The sequence below is a fragment of the Misgurnus anguillicaudatus genome, chromosome 3 (assembly GCF_027580225.2).
Source record: "Misgurnus anguillicaudatus chromosome 3, ASM2758022v2, whole genome shotgun sequence".
Lineage (NCBI taxonomy): Eukaryota > Metazoa > Chordata > Actinopteri > Cypriniformes > Cobitidae > Misgurnus > Misgurnus anguillicaudatus.
Window position 1 is genome coordinate 31,712,242 of NC_073339.2, and position 17,978 is coordinate 31,730,219.

General features: G+C 37.9%; 1 protein-coding gene across 1 annotated transcript; it reads left to right on the forward strand.

The window, feature by feature from the left end:
• The first annotated feature begins 250 nt into the window (after positions 1-250).
• chrnb3a (cholinergic receptor nicotinic beta 3 subunit a) lies at positions 251-16,153 on the forward strand. The gene is made up of 7 exons (XM_055205483.2): positions 251-407; positions 531-644; positions 4,951-5,102; positions 10,756-10,800; positions 10,888-10,997; positions 12,216-13,119; positions 13,467-16,153. The coding sequence occupies exons 2-7, from the start codon at positions 584-586 to the stop codon at positions 13,596-13,598; spliced, it is 1,404 nt and encodes a 467-aa protein (XP_055061458.1). The 5' UTR covers positions 251-407; positions 531-583; the 3' UTR covers positions 13,599-16,153.
• The last annotated feature ends 1,825 nt before the right edge of the window (positions 16,154-17,978 follow it).

Genomic DNA, 17,978 nt, shown 5'->3' on the forward strand with positions numbered 1-17,978 from the left:
TTCAATTTGGTTTCATAATTATTGTTATTTTGTTTTGTACTTCCAGTATTTACAAATAGTGGCCAAACAGGAAGCAGCCTCGCCAGTGAACAAAAAAATGTGTGCCATCATAAATATGCTCCTTAATTTGATCCTAACAGTCGTCACGTGCTTAAGACCTCAATCATTTCTTTAAATCTAGAATTATAAGAATTTAAATTAGAGTTATTTAAAATCTGTATGTAATGTACACTTCCTGTTATGAAAAGGCTTGTTGTTCATCCGATCCCCTCCCCTTGCGCTCTTCACCGGTCTGTTCACCGTTCACCGCTCGGCGAATGCATGGCATCTTTCTCCATAACACAACACGTGAACGGCGAGGGGGAGCGAGACCATCGCATGTCTGTGATCGCCTCGGATGAAGCAGGGTAAAAACTCATTTAATGTTGATTATTAATTTATAACACATCAGGTTGCTTTCTTTTTTGCAAACCGGTCCGACGTCAGATAGAATACTATATTTATGTATACCCCTTTTTTGTCAATGACAGGGTCTCACTATTCAAACAGCATGAAATAATTTCATTACGTCTGGAAAGACAGGATGAAGTTACGCATCTTCGGTCTTTTGCTCGTAATTGCAGTAGCCGATGCAACGATAGAGGGTGAGTATAGCCTACTGTGAGAGACTGTACGAGCTTTACATGTATGCATTTTGCAGATGCTTTATCCAAAGAGACAAACAGTGCATACAATCTATACATTTTTATCAGTATGTGTGCTACCTGTGTCGAACCCCTGACATTTTGCGCTACTGATGCATTCCCGTACAATCTAGCTACAGGGTTTGCATCTCAGCTGTCTACGATGCACCGTTGTATTAATTTAATCAATAAGTCACGCAGTAAATTAATCCCGCGTGTTATTGTATTCATATAAATATGAGTTCACTTAAACAAATTCACCTATAGCATTGTATCTTGTGGATTTGAGCGTCTTCTGCCGTTTAACGAATGATACAAAATAATACATTTGTAGCGTTCAAATCAAGCTTATTGCTTGACATATAGCGCCCTCAGATGGGTCTCTGAATGTCGCGTGACCTGTGCGTCACACGAATGATTGAACCATAAATTTTGACATTGCTAAAGCCTTCTGCTTAATGTGTTATGTTTGAAATTGGAAATCAAATAAGCAAATATCCAACACAGTGTTGCTGATGAAAAACTCAGAGCGTGAAAGTAATACGATGAAGAATTTTATTATTCTGAAAGCTAATCTGAAAATTGAGTCATTGGACGGGATGTCCTTTCAGCACTAGAGCAAAAGTATTTTGCGGTGTCCCAGTTTTCCTACTTGTACTATGCCATAAAAAGTATGTACTGTTTTTGTTTTAGAAAAATATATAGTATATTTTAGCAAGAGTATTCAAGTACTCAGACATAATAATATATAAGTGACCATTGTCACCTACAGACACTTGTTGAGATCCTAAACAATCACATACATTTGTGATAATGTTAACTGTGTACTTTAATTTATTATTTCAGTAAAGCATCACTTATTTAACTTATTGTCATCGCTAAACTTCTGTCTCAATGAGTGTTGTAATTTCTGTTTTGCTAAATTTGCAAGTCATCTTAATATTTTTCTTAATCTCCCAGCTTTTGACTCAAAATGTACCTGACCATCACCCCCAAAAGTACATTTTTCTCCTGAAAGCCTGCTTTGACCAGATGGCTTTGCTGTAGGGGAGGACATGCAAGGTTTTGTCTGTTCCCATTTGTGGCCAATGACTATGAGGTCATTGCATCTCTGTGAACCTTGTCCACCTTTATATGCAAACAACTCTGGTAATTTAACTTTTCATTTGCAATCAAATTAGTAACTTAAGAGTTTGTCATCATTAACCCACCCTCAAATACTTGAGGGAAGAGCCACAGCAAACAATCCCACTCATTGCAGGCCAGAAACCCATTACCAAATAAAACCTAAATCCTATTCCAAAATAAATAGGTTGAACAGGTGCATGCATTAATGCAGTGGTCTCCAGCATGGTAAAATAAAATAAAGTAAAAAAAAACCCGTTTTGAGTACACTATATGAAGTAGACCTCCAGGTCCATTGTGGTAGCCCTTGCTCACACAAATGTTGGAGACCCCTGCATTAATGTATACACAGATGCATGTGCTTTCCTCGCTCTCTCTTGCTCACCCTCCTCCCCTTTCTTTTGATTTACACATCCTCGTCCTCTCCCTCTGATTGGTTAGATCGTAAACCCGGAGAGATGGCCTGCACACAGTCTTGATTTATTATGTAATTTATATACTTGCTGTTGTGAGACCAACAGTCTGCTGAAGAGCAGGTTTAAAATCAGAATTAGCTTTATTCGTCAGTTGTTATAGTACTTGCATATGAACATATATATACTGTATGTAAGACAATATGACAGAACATTCCTAAAGGCAAATAGGAATGAGCAAGTAGATAATGCAGCAACAATGGGCTTAGCATCTTGTAAAAATTGAATTGGGTTGGCATAATCCCAAATGCTGTGCCAGTAATGGTGATAACTACCTTTCAAAAGACATTTATGAAGGACCTCTTTCACACTCTTACTTTTTATTTACTTACAATAAATCTCTCTCCTAGCTTTATTCTACTTTTAATGATTATTATGGGAAGTGAGGACTACAGTATTGTAAGGAATGACAGATTGAAAGAAAGAGGGGAAATAAATGGAGAGTAATGTGAGAAAAGCAAGTAAAATGGAGGAGATGGAGAGCAGGTTTATAAACATTTATTAACAAGGATTGCATCCAAGGAAAGTCTGTATTTGCCCATAATGAAGCAGCAAGCACTTACTGTAGCATATCGTTCTATAATTTCTGGCTATCAATTTTAAATACCGTATATAGACGGTTTCAGCAGTAACAACATAAACAAGCGGCTTTCGTGGAAAACACGTAACTTCCGGTAAACTCCGCTAAGAATTAATAACAACAAAATCCATTTAAAGTAGTTTATTTATATAACAAGCAAAAAAAACAACAACATGTAGATTACCTAGGAAACCAAAACATTTGTTATTTTCGACGAGAGATTTGTTTAAGAGTTCCGTTTCAGCAACTAGTCTGACCAAAAATCTTTAAACAAACAGAAACCAGAAGTAAAGTTCGGACCAGATGCGTAATCTCGTCACTGCATGTGCGTCCGATGAAACCGTCTATTGGAATCATGTACAGTAATATTAATATATATTTAGGAATATATTAGGTTTTTGTTTAGGTTTAAGTACTAACAGTTCTTAATCTTTTCTTTATATATTATGATGTGTCATTCATTGCATGATATTGTTGATTTTAAAATTCTCATTTTATCTTTTTTGATTTATAATAATCAGAATCATATCAGTTACTGAGGTTTGTATAAGGTTTGTTCTACTTTTTGTAAAGCTGCTTTAAAGTTTATATATCATATAAAGTTTATTTATATTATAATTTGTGTAAAAAGTATTATGCAAATACATTTGAATTACATACACTGAGATATTAAAGGGACAATGTGGGGTGTGCCGTTTTTATCTACATACACTGCAATTTCCATTACATGGAAGTCGCCACCATGTTTCTACTGTAGCCCTAAATGGCCAAACTGTTCTACAGAGTGCATTTCCTCCCTATGTCTCAGACGACGACATGTTTGCCTGTGGCAGCTACCATAGCTTCTCTTTGCGTTTCAAAATTGAGCTTGGTTGCAATTCGCAATCTCACCTCTAAATGACGCTAAAACATTAAAGGCACCATATGTAGTCCAATATAAGTCGCTATTACACAATAACAAAGGCAAAGCTTGAAAATAACTAGACCGCGTATTGGATTGCTTTGATCTACTCCTCCGATACACCAGCGGGCCCGCCATAGAAGATGTGGCAAGTAGGGCTGTCACAATGATTAAATAATCATCTTATCGTGATTTTTTACCTCATCGCGATGATTTCAGATCACCGCAATGATTGCACATCTCTTTAAAAAACACAAGGGGGAGCTGAGGCACCTGTATAAATGAGACTGTATCTGATGGTGCTCCTTAACTGACAGTATAACGCAAAACATTTCAAAGCAATTCAATACAATGGAAAAACCGCATTTAAAGAAATGCTGCAAAACTTTGATAAGTAGGATGAACTGCCAGGCAAAACATACATTTCCAAAACAGCAATTCCAAATTTAGGGAAGTGAAGGATGCTATTCTTAAGGATTTGTAAGGAATTTATTTTTGCAGCCATTACAGACATGTGGTCCAGTACTAATATGGCCTAATATGGCTACTATTTAAGGCCTGTTCTGGTATAGTCAGTTTATTTTGTTTTAGTCAGTTATTTTTCAGACACTTTATTGTGTTTATTTCCTACAAAGAATTTTCCGTTTTTGAAAGATATATTCATTAAATAATTACTTTTAAATATGTGTTATGTGTATTAATATTTACTGCCAGGTAAACCTTGCAAAATATTTAATTTAAATAATCACAGCAATGTAAAAATGTATAAAAAATGTATGAGAATTAAATGTCAAAGCAATAAAACAGGCCATTCATCATCATAATCGTCACAATTTATTAGGCAATTAACCGTCAACCAAATGTCATAATCGTGACAGTACTAGTGGCAAGACTAACGTGCAAACTCTTAAGTCTGAGGAGCCTGGGCCAGCTGTCGCTCTGTGACTGTGCTCATCTAACACTTATGGGAGAGAGTGTCTGAATTGAATTTATGTTTTCTCAACATAGCCAATCAAATTGACATGCTTCCCACTTATGTTTGTACGTGTACATGTCAACATGGTTATTTTCATAATCAGGGCTGCTTTAGACTATTCTATACCTGATTACGAAAAGCCACCTCAGGTTGTTATTTTTAATCTTAGTTTCTGCTAAAAATCTTCTTCTTCGCATTTACCCCCTCTCTAGCTCCTGAAGAGTTTGTCTCATTGGCTGAGATGGAAGACACTTTGTTGAGGAATCTTTTCCGAGGCTATCAGAAGTGGGTGAGACCTATCCTCCATGCCAATGACACTATTACTGTTCGCTTTGGACTGAAGATATCACAGCTGGTGGATGTGGTAAGGCACAAATGCACGCGTACACTTAAAGATACATATATGCATGATATTTTTTCCAGAAACACTTGCTTTTTCAAAATCTAAATGGATCAGCCTGTGGTCTATTTCCTTATAGCTGCAATTTAATCTGTGTCTGAAGGGAATGTAGTGTGTTATTTGCTCATGCACCAGTTCACGTGAGTCATCACTGACAACAGAAACAGGAAATACTGTACAGTCAAGTAGTGCTTAAAAAATAAGTGTTATTAATTGAAACCATTGTAATCCTGAAAATATTCCCATTTTTTACAAAATGTAACTGTAATCTGATTACTATGTTTTTCGTAACTGTAACAGATTACAGTTACTTTTTGTATCCTGATTACGTAATACCCTTATATGTAATACATTAATCTCCAACCCTGTATATAGAATATATTGTATAGTATATACAATATACTATACACTCACCTAAAGGATTATTAGGAACACCATACTAATACTGTGTTTGACCTTATTAGGCCTTCAGAACGGTCTTAATTCTACGTGGCATTGATTCAACAAGGTGCTGAAAACATTCTTTAGAAATGTTGGCCCATATTGATAGGATAGCATCTTGCAGTTGATGGAGATTTGTGGGATGCACATCCAGGGCACGAAGGTCCCGTTCCACCACATCCCAAAGATGCTCTATTGGGTTGAGATCTGGTGACTGTGGGGGCCATTTTAGTACAGTGAACTTATTTTCATGTTCAAGAAACCAATTTGAATCGATACAAGCTTTGTGACATGGTGCATTATCCTGCTGGAAGTAGCCATCAGAGGATGAGTACATGGTGTCATAAAGGGATGGACATGGTCAGAAACAAAGCTTAGGTAGGCCGTGGCATTTAAACGATGCCCAATTGGCACTTGGGGGCCAAGAAAACATCCCCCACACCATTACACCTCCACCACCAGCCTGCACAGTGGTAACAAGGCATGATGGATCCATGTTCTCATTCTATTTACGCCAAATTCTGACTCTACCATCTGAATGTCTCAACAGAATTGAGACTCATCAGATCAGGCAACATTTTTCAACAGTCTTCAACTGTCCAATTTGGGTGAGCTTGTGCAAATTGTAGCCTATTTTTCTTATTTGTAGTGGAGATGAGTGGTACCCAGTGGGGTCTTCTGCTGTTGTAGCCCATCCGCCTCAAGGTTGTGCGTGTTGTGGCTTCACAAATGCTTTGCTGCATACCTCGGTTGTAACGAGTGGTTATTTCAGTCAAAGTTGCTCTTCTATTAGCTTGAATCAGTCGGCACATTCTCCTCTGATCTCTAGTATCAACAAGGCATTTTCGCCCACAGAACTGCAGCGTACTGGATGTTTTTCCCTTTTCACACCATTCTTTGTAAACCCTAGAAATGGTTGTGTGTGAAAATCCCAGTAACTGAGCAGATTGTAAAATACTCAGACCGGCCCGTCTGGCACAAACAGCCATGCTCAAAATTGCTTAAATCAACTTTCTTTCCCATATTGACATTCAGTTTGGAGTTCAGGAGATTGTCTTGACCAGGACCACACCTCTAAATGCATTGAAGCAACTGCCATGTGATTGGTTCATTAGATAGTCACCAATGAGAAATTGAACAGGTGTTCCTAACAATCCTTTAGGTGAGTGTAGCTGATGTGCTTTTTCAAAAATTAGGACATACATTAACACATTTGCACTAACAGAGGCATTAGTGGAGCTGGGCAAAAATAATGATTTAGGGGCCAGTCACACCAAAAGCGTTTATGGCAGTTGCAGGCGCCTTTTTTGAATGATATTCTATGGGCAGGGCGCGTTTGCGCGCTGTTTATGCGCGCCGAGTGCCTTGCGGTTTTTTGCCGCCTGCCGCGCACGCGTTTTTAAAGGAGCGCTGAGAGCGGAGAAGCGCCCGACGTCATTCGCGTCATTCCATTGTCCAATCGAATGAGGGGAGAGGCGGGCCTTACGTTGTGGTGAGGGAAGTTTACAGTTGCTTTGAAGAACCGGACTCCACTCGCTCACTCTCTCCTGCGTGTTTGTGCACATCTCACCCTCAAACAAGGTCAGAGCAAGCGCCCTCTTTTTAAAGTTTCTGCTAATATGACATTTAACAGCAAAAGAGTGCTCACGCTTCAATATTTGATTGACAAGACAGCTGACTCGGTGGTTGCTTAGCAATATGAAAAGGCGCGTCGCACTGCTCTTTTTTTAAAAAAGGCAGTGCGTCGCGCCTTGCGTTTGCAAGCGTTTAAAGCGCTTTTGGTGTGACTGGCCCCTAACTCTTTTCCCGCCATTGACGAGTTATCTTGTCATTAAGAGAAAACGCTTCCCTGCCAAAGACGAGTTTTTACAGTAATCCATATTTCAGCTATAATGCAGTAAGTGGCGCTCTTACCCACTTTATAAAATAAATGAAGATATGAAGAAACTGAGCTTTTTTTTAAACAGAGGGTCTGTTCTTTCATTTGATATATTGTATGTTTATATATTTAAAGAAGAACATTTTCTGGAAGCCATTCAACTTTTGTGAAAAAAATCATAAAAATGCTGCCGCTGGCAACTTTAAAAAAAATGCTGGCGGGGAAAGAGTTAATTGACACAATAACCAGTACATTTTAATAATAAAGCGAAGCAAAATACGTTATGATTGGCAAATGGAGTGTGAAAAATATGCAGATTTGAATAGAAACACACTCATGCATGTGTGTGCATGCATAAGTGTGTACAACTTATTTAAAGCACTGCAGAGGCTCATAAAATGTGTTAAATGCTTCACTGTACACTCTAAAAACAAACGGTGCTATATAGCACCAAAAGTGGTTCTTTGCTCGTAATCATAGAAGAACCGTTTTTAGTGCCATATAGCACCGATGAAGCACCAGTGAAGCACCTGTGTAGAACCATATAGTGCTATGTAGAACCATATGTGGTGCTATAGTGGTTCTATATGGCCCCTATATGGTTCTACACAGGTGCTGCACTGGTGCTTCACCGGTGCTATATGGCACTAAAAACCGTTCTTCTATGATTACGATCCAAAGCAACAGTTTTGGTTCTATATAGAACCGTTTGTTTTTTTAGAGTGTACAGTTCAAATTAAACAGGAATCTACCTGAAATAGACCTTGAGAGAAAGGTAGAAAGAAAGTAAAAGACATTTTTTAAACAAACCGGTACAAACCAAAATGGGGGGGGGCATTTCTTCCGATGCTGTTTATGGGCATAAATTTCTAATTTATTGCACCAATCAAGGAGAAATTTAAAGAAAATTCATTTTTTTATGTTTAAACAATGTTAAGTTCTATACATATTGATTATTTATGTTTTGCACTCTGAAAGTAATCTTGTTATGGCTTTGTACAAACTAAAATAGAAGTTACGGAAGCTACAGAAGCACAGGTCTAATCAAGTCAAATCAAATCACGTAGTCTGAGTCAGAGCCGCAACAATCCATGAATAATGCAATAATGCAGGAAGCATGTAGACAGTAAAGGAGGAATATTTTCTGACTGCATGAACATATTTGCATGCCACTTCCTGTTACTTTATGTGGTTAGATAACGTTATTGTAAAACACCATAAGTAATATCTGAGGGTATTAATAACATACAAAATTGATATGCAACAAATGGCACCAATACATCTATCACATTACATTATAGTTGTTTTGATAAATGTTTAATATGACAAATATTCACTACAGTGGGGTGACACATTATATTTACATTTTGTCTCCATTTTTAAAGGATCATTCTTTGCCATTAATATTTCCCAGAGGTCCACTTGCAATGTTATTCAAAGTTATTGCACCAAACCAGTGATTACACTACCAGTCAAAGGTTTAGGGTCATTCATTCTTTCTTAATATTTTTCAACATTTTCGAATAATGGTAAAGTCATCAAATTAGAATAGCACAAATGTAATTTTGGGACTTGTGTGGCCAACGATAAGTAAAAGATAAAAGGAAAAATAAATTAAATAAAGTAGCCACCCTTCACCTAAAATTTGTACAAATGTATTCTTAGCATTTAAACAACTAGCTTCTTAAGATGTCACTTCGAAATGCCTGTTTAACAGTATTGAAGCAGTTCCCATCTATTTTTAGCCATTGACTGCTTTTCTTCATGTTCATGTCAACAATTTCAGAAACATTATTTTAATACATTCTTTTTTTTTTTGCACTTTAAAAAACATGTAAGTCAAGTGACCCTAAACTGTTGACTGATACACTTTCAGAAATAAAATGGTCAAAATATGTACCCCAGCTGTCACTGGGGGTGTACCCTTTTAAAAAGTACAGCTTTAGACTTCAAGTGTTTGTATTAGACCTCAGAGGTATAAATTGATACCAAATATTTACTGTACATATCTGTACCTTATGGAGCTTTTAAACATATTTTCTAATAGTGTAGTTTTACAGCACAATAATCTACAATCAAATGTGCTGCTTAAATACACAGAGTACCCAGTAGTTCAGTATTCCCTCCCACATTATTCCCTATATTATGTAAAGGATAATGTATAGGCAGCCGGTTGTTATCGCAGAAATAAACCCAGACAGTTCGGCATGCAGTGTTGTTGCACAAGTTTATATTTTTAAACGGACCCAATGCATAAAACGGATCCGAAAATGACCCATCCACAGATGGTCTCGGCACCTCACTCAGCCCCTTTGCGACTCTCCATAGGAAATGAATGACATCCGGATTATCGGCCGTCATTTGTCGTGTGCAGTGGAAAGGCAGCTTAAGGGTCTCATAATCTAGCGAAACAATCGTCATTTTTGCAACAAAAAAAAAAAAAAACGTACTTGTAGTTGTAACCACAACTTCTCGTCTTGCACTAGCCGCATGAAGCGCCAGCGTGACCTTACCTATTACGTGATCACATCGAAAGGTCACAAGGCATTACATATGTGAAACGCGCACTTGTGGACCATTTTAAACAATAAAAGGAAACAAACAAAGACCTAATGAAAAGGGTTTATAAGCTTTTAAGCTATTAACAAAAGGTTGAGAACTCAAAAGAAGGCAGCAATAGCCCAAAAATGTTCTGTGTAAAAAAATGAAGATGTCCTTTGTAGGAGTTTATGTCTAAATCTCTCATAGTTTTGTTTGAGTTAACAGTTTACACACAGTTACTGTAGAAGGTAATTAATAAAACAACTGCTGTCTGTTTAATAATTGACAATGAGAGCAAGGTGGAACACATCCTGAATCTTGTTGTCTTATAGAGCCACCTTATGGTCATACCTAGTGTTGCACTACATGTTACTTAATGCGCACCCTTTTTAGCACAATATGCCCGTATGAATTTTCTGGCTGGCAAAACATTGAGTACTGTGGGAACAACCGATTTTCACGCATTCTGCTTTAACAGATGTGTCCCAGTATATCAGTTCCTATTCAAGTTCTGAACTCCAATTAATTTAAAACAAAGGGAATAAGATACTATCTTTTAAGCTGCATATATTAATAAAACATTATGAGAATTCTGGATGACAAAGGTAGATTAATGGTGAAAGACTTTAAGAGTAATAAAAATACTTATGTTTTTGTATTATATGGTGAAATATCATACACAATGAATTAGAAAGTAAGTAGTTATAATTTTATCCAGCTATGATTATTAATCAATTTATGGTTCTGGATTTTCAGGATGAAAAGAATCAGCTGATGACTACTAATGTCTGGTTGTGGCAGGTAACTAAAAAAACTTGATGCTTTGAAGTTGAAGCATGAACAAAAATACCTGTTTCAACTTCCAGATTAATGGTTTTATTCCTGTAGGAGTGGACAGATTATAAGCTTCGGTGGAACCCAGAAGATTATGGTGGCATCACATCTATCAGGGTTCCCTCAGAAACTATCTGGCTACCAGACATTGTCCTGTATGAGAAGTAAGTGCACAGTATTTTGGGATATTTTCAGTGGAATATACATCTATACTACCTTAAAGAAAAAAACAGATGATAGAATTTTAAAGGGGGGAATTTCACAATACTTTTTAAGATGTAAAATAAATCTTTGGTGTCCCCAGAGTACATATGTGAAGTATAAGCTCAAAATACCCTATAGATAATTTATTATAACATGTTAAAATTGCCACTTTATAGGTGTGAGGAAAAATGTGCCATTTTGGGTGTGTCTTTTTAAATGCAAATGAGCTGATCTGTTTAGCGTGGCGTGGTAGACGCGATTCCGCCTCATTCGTGTGTCTGGTTTGCGCAAATGGCGCGAATTGAGCGTTGACGCTGCAAACGCGCAAGTTTAAAATTTTTAACTTTGGCGGAAAAACACACCGGTTTAACCAATCATGAGCTTGCTCTCGTAGTGACGTGATTACAGAAAGCGAGCGGAGTCGCGGAAGCCCCTCCCATGACGCAAATTTCCGCGCGAATGTCTCGATGACTAGAATTTCACGAGCGAATGAAGCGAGTACACTCAAAATGTTCAAGCAGCAAACTAGACGCAGTAGACACGAATTTGACGCGGCTGTTGTGAACCCACGGTAAAGTGAAAGTAACAAAAGCGGGTCCATTAGCGCCCCCTGCATGCATTTGTTATAATACATAATGCTGGTTTTTATTACAAAGGCTACTTATTACTGTAATGTGTTTACTTGTTTTAATACTTTATTTGAACAAACTATTATTGCATCGTCATTATTATGTAATTTTAAAGGTTATTGCTAACTTGAGTCTATTTTTATTACCAAAAATATCAAAATACTCCATTATCAATTAGCAAAATTAGCTAGATTAGTTAAAACATTTCAAAATAATGTGATTTCAGTTTCCCATTCATTTATTTTATCATTGAGGATTTCTTAAAAAATGTAAAAATCTCGTCTCGTCTTGTTCTCGTAAACCCAATCTCGTGTCTCGTCTCGTAGATTAAGTGTCTCGTCACACCCCTAGCACTTAAACATGAGAAATGTCACATTTTCATGATATGTCCCCTTTAATAGAAAGACATCATAGAAACCCAACCAGAACATCTTAGTAACCACACAAATAAAATAAAAAAAACCTAGCATACAGTACTCTCTTCACAACCACGCAGAACATTGTAGTGGCTGATATAATCTCTCTCTCTGTTTTTCTCTCTCTCATCAGTGCTGATGGCCGTTTTGAAGGCTCTCTTATGACCAAAGCCATTGTAAGATTTAATGGTACCATCATTTGGACTCCTCCGGCCAGCTATAAATCCTCCTGTACCATGGATGTCACCTTTTTTCCTTTCGACAGACAAAACTGTTCCATGAAGTTTGGCTCTTGGACATATGATGGCACTATGGTGGACCTGACACTGTTAGACCCCTATGTAGACCGTAAAGAGTTCTTTGACAACGGCGAATGGGAAATACTGAACGCCACCGGACAGAGGGGCAGTCGGCGCGACGGCATTTATTCCTATCCATACGTCACATATTCATTCATAATGAAACGTCTTCCTCTCTTCTACACGCTCTTTCTTATTATCCCATGTCTCGGACTTTCGTTCCTCACTGTGCTGGTTTTTTACCTCCCCTCTGATGAAGGAGAAAAGCTTTCCCTTTCCACCTCCGTACTTGTGTCTCTCACCGTGTTTCTCCTTGTTATTGAAGAGATCATCCCATCTTCTTCTAAAGTCATCCCTTTGATAGGAGAGTATCTTCTTTTTATCATGATCTTCGTCACTTTCTCCATCATCGTCACTGTCTTCGTCATCAATGTCCATCACCGATCCTCTGCCACCTACCACCCCATGGCACCGTGGGTAAAGAGCCTTTTCCTCGAGAGGTTACCCATACTGCTTTGCATGAGGGGACACGCGGATCACTATCGATATCCAGACATCGAGCTGCGAAGCCCAGAGCTGAAACGAGGGATGAAAAAGGGGCAACAGAAGCCTGCTGGAGGAGGAAGAGGAGGGTTAAAGGAAGATGAGAACCAAGCATGGATTGCTTTGTTGGAGAAAGCCACTCGTTCGGTCCACTACATTTCCAGACACATCAAAAAGGAACACTTTATCAGAGAGGTGATAAGGCATTTTTGTTTCACAAAATTGTACATCAAAATCAAATATGATGAAGTCATTTTTGTGATTTGCTGGTTTAATTTGACATAAAATCATCCTACATAATGTAAAGAACAAAATACATAAATTAGATATCCACTGCGTAAGGTAATGTCAAACATTAATGTGAAATCAATTATTTAAATCAAACTTTGATGCTCTTCATAAATATTTTAGAGACTTAAGCCTGGATTTCACAGACAGGGTCACAAATGTAAAGCATGTGTAGCCCGTTTTTATTGTTTTATGGTAAGAAAAGCAAATAATTGACAATGTCATTATGCTTTCTCCATGTGTTTGTTTCTCAGGTGGTTCAGGACTGGAAGTTTGTGGCTCAGGTGTTGGATCGTATCTTCTTATGGGTCTTTCTTACAGTCTCTGTGCTTGGGACCATCCTCATCTTCACTCCAGCTCTGAGGATGTACATGAGCACACCTTAAAACGATTTCAACCCACTACAACGTACTTGCACAACTCCTCAAATATATTACCTTTCCACAAAATTACAGTAATCCTTCAAAAAGCCCTCTTCTGACCCAGCCACATTCGTAATCCTTTTTAAATTTAGCTTCTATATCTGCCTCCTAAATCCTACTTGGTGTAAAAAAACTAAACTCAGTTCAGGAATTTTCCACTCAGTTAACACATAAATAAGTCTGCTTATGGTAGATTTTTTTTTTTTTTTGGAGCTGTGTAATCTGTCTGGTGGGATCATGGTTTTAGTAATATTACTAAAAAGTGACACGTGTGTAACCACATTGCTCATGCCTTTAAACCTCCAAATTCTGCATTATGACTCTAGGGGACGTTATTGTGTCATTGAATGAAGGTGTCATTGTATTGTAGTTTTATGTTTATTTAATATTTAATTGTACAAAAACAATCATATTAATCTCTGTAAATGAAAGCCAGTGTTGTCAGTTGTATCTGTTTTTGGACGTGTCTCTTCTACTCTGTATTGCTGAAACATCACCAAGTTTCTCCATGGTTCAGAATAGCTAAGCATTTGTGACCCTGCATGTGAAAATCCAGCTAAAGTCTTTTTTATAATTCTATTTTCTACATAAAATCATTCACATATCCTAGAAACTCCTATCCTACTAAACCATTCTGTGAAAAATATAACCTTGATAAGGCCAGGCCACAGATTGAAATTAAAGTGAAATCAATGATTGAAATGAAACTTTGTGCTCTTTATCTCATAATGATTATAGATTAGGATACTTTATTAGCCTGTATTTCACAGACAGGGTCATATACACTCGCCTAAAGGATTATTAGGGAACACCTGTTTAATTTCTCATTAATGCAATTGTGTAATCAACCAATCACATGGCAGTTGCTTCAATGCATTTAGGGGTGTGGTCCTGGTCAAGACAATCTCCTGAACTCCAAACTGAATGTCAGAATGGGAAAGAAATGTGATTTAAGCAATTTTGAGAGTGGCATGGTTGTTGGTTCCAGACGAGAGCAACTTTGACTGAAATAACCACTCGTTACAACTGAGGTATGCAGCAAAGCATTTGTGAAGCCACAACACGCACAATCTTGGGGGCGGATGGGCTACAACAGAAGAAGACCCCACCGGGTACCACTCATCTCCACTACAAATAGGAAAAAGAGGCTACAATTTGCACAAGCTCACCAAAATTGGACAGTTTCTGTTGCGACACTAAGATGGTAGATTCAGAATTTTGGCGTAAACAGAATGAGAAAATGGATCAATCATGCCTTGTTACCACTGTGCAGGCTGGTGGTGGTGGTGTAATGGTGTGGGGGATGTTTTCTTGGCACACTTTAGGCCTCTTTGTGCCAATTGGGCATCGTTTAAATGCCACAGCCTACCTGAGCATTGTTTTTGACCATGTCCATCCCTTTATGACCACCATGTACCCATCCTCTGATGGCTACTTCCAGCTGGATAATGCACCATGTCACAAAGCTCTAATCATTTCACATTGGTTTCTTGAACATAACAATGAGTTCACTGTACTAAAATGGCCCCCACAGTCACCTGATCAAATCCCAATAGAGCATCTTTGGGATGTGGTGGAACAGGAGTTTGTGTCCTGGATGTGCATCCCACAAATCTCCATCAACTGCAAGATGCTCTCCTATCAATATGGGCCAACATTTCTAAAGTCTGCTTTTAGCACCTTGTTGAATCAATGCCACATAGAATTAAGGCAGTTCTAAAGGTGAAAGGGGGTCAAACACAGTATTAGTATGGTGTCCCTAATAATCCTTTAGGTGAGTGTATTGTAGAGGAAACTGACTTCCAGGACCAAATTGATAACAGTTGCTTCCCTTATACTTATTAAAATAATATTTAAGGAGGGAACCAAATCTGGACCAAAATGTTAGTTTGAAAGCGTTATTTGAATATGAAATATGCAATTTTTTAAATTTTTTTTGTTTATTTATTTGGTTCTGCTTGATGTCTCACTGTGGCATATACAGTAGACAGTGCTCTACAACAGTGCTTCCCAACCTTGTTCACTTCAAGGCCCCCTTGTTGCTCACAACAATATTTGAAGGCCACCCACTACCTACATTTCCAAATAAAATTAACTAGAGTTTGGAATGACTAGACAGATGTATATTCGCTGCTAAAATAGCAAAAAGACTTTTGCTTATTTTAATGCTTGTTTTGTCTAAGTTTTTATACATTGAAGTCATCTTGAGGCCCCCTTGGAAATTTGCTGAGGGACTTGGTGGGCCCCGGCCCCCTGGTTGGGAAACACTCCACTTTTTGGCTGTGTCACTATTTATTCATATTTTCAACCAATTATCTCTAACCACTTGGCACCCTTCTTGTATACAATTGTCACTTTTACAAGTCGTGCACCACATTTTTGTCATCAGAAATCTTGTTTGAACCATTTATATGTCGTATTACATTATGCATTTAATGTCTAGGTATTGCAATGTATCAAAGGTGTTTTATTTAGCACGTTTTGTGTCGCATTAAAGAGAAATTATACAAATTTACAAAGCTTCAGGGAGTTGACCATGTCTTTTTCCTTTTTAATAGCTGGGCTTTAATCTCAAAGCACCTCGTCCTCGTCTAGAAGTGATATAGTCTGGCCATTCAGAGAGGCACAGAGCGTGAAATATTTCCAGAGCGTGTGAATTCCTCAGATATATTTTCGAGCCACATCTGGGCTACGTAATCACTGACTTAGCAACAGTTAATGTGTAAACGGTAGATTGCATTTCACGCCTGTGTGCCATTACTTTCTTTACAAAGCGTAGAGCTCTAGTACACTCCCTTGAGGTTCATGCACACGCTCTGGGCAATCACAGAGCTTTTATTAGCATGTTAATTTATCAAAATCAGTTTTTGCCCGTGTTAGACCTACAGTATCAATGCAATACATGCCAAACAAATACTTCCTTGCATGCATATATCAACATACATCATAACATCAGTATATCTGCATATTTGAAACATGCATTTGCGTGGGCATGCATCGAAACTCTATGTGTTAATGTGTTTGATTCCTAATGGGCTCTTCAAAGCAGAAGAACAGTAGGCCTTCTGGCAAGATTTCTCTCTGATCTACTTCAGAGAACCAGTATTACAGCTATAACCTAAATTTCTCTTTCGGTTCACCTACTTGACATCTTACTATGGGAGTTGGACATTGCTCAATTGTTTATTCACTTGAAATAAGCCAATATTCATGACACCTTTTGGTTCCAAGAGACATTCTTGCACGGTGTGTACTAGAGTAGTTTGAAGTTTTTAAACTATTAAAATTCAGGTTTTAAACTTATGAACATCCTCAACAGAGACACGGCTGAATAAAGGCAATTCCTCAAGTAAAATGAGCTCACCAGCCTTCTGGTAATAGCTGACCTTTAACAGAATAAGCCAACTTGATAACTTCTGAGAAAGTTCATTCTTAAATAACACTCTTTCACTGTGCTGGAGTGGCAAAACACAAAAAAACTGTTCAGACTTTCTAAGCTTTTTGTTTTTATCTAAATGCGCTTTCATTTCCCTCTCTGAACATAAACATTGCCAGTTTAACGCTTGGACCTTAATGGAAAAGAATGTAGCTGTGATATTTCCATCTCTAAAAAAACGAATCCTAGTTTAATTACTTTAGACACAAAGACTGGATTTTGATATTTGATATCAAAAATCTGTTTTTGTAGTTGCATGGAAGTAACAATTGATCAGAGTAAGCCCATCAGGTCCACTGGCTGATTTAGACCCAAGAAGTGCTTTTGTCTTTTCTGCCAACAGGTTCTGGTTCAAATTTTAGGCTCAAGTTGATTTGCCAAAAACGCATGCATTGGTTGGATATGAGACCAGACTTTCTACTTTGGGCATACCACGGGCATAACGAACTGGAAAGCGTCCTGTGTAACCTCAGGTGTTTGGCCAGTGGGTGGCTGCCGGTCATTTGATGGCCAGTCGTGCCTCCTCCCTACGGCATGCAGCTGTCATACAGGGTGATATGCACCAGGCTGTTGCTTTGTTTCGTTGGATTTCCCCCTTAAGGGATCAACTTGTGTAATTGTCAGTTTTTCTTCCCTATGGACGTCCGTGTCCTGCCAAGCTGCAATGAACAGTGCACACATGTGCACTGACACAATGCATATCTCAACGAAGCTTTCTTGGGAGAAACCATGATAACTCATAAGCAAAAGTACGTGATATTACTTTTAAAAAAATCAATCAACACTATAAGCTAAACTTACAGACAAAAAGCTTTGCAAAGCTTGCTCTAACAAAATCAAATCAAATGAAATGCTTTTGAATGGGATGTCTCAAGTTAAAGGGACATTCCACTTTTTTTGAAAATTTG

Coding starts and splice junctions, on each gene's coding strand:
- chrnb3a (XM_055205483.2), top strand. CDS start 584: ATGAAGTTACGCATCTTCGGTCTTTTGCTCGTAATTGCAGTAGCCGAT. Junction 5,103..10,755: donor TATCACAGCTGGTGGATGTG/GTAAGGCACAAA, acceptor CTGGATTTTCAG/GATGAAAAGAATCAGCTGAT. Junction 10,801..10,887: donor CTAATGTCTGGTTGTGGCAG/GTAACTAAAAAA, acceptor TTATTCCTGTAG/GAGTGGACAGATTATAAGCT.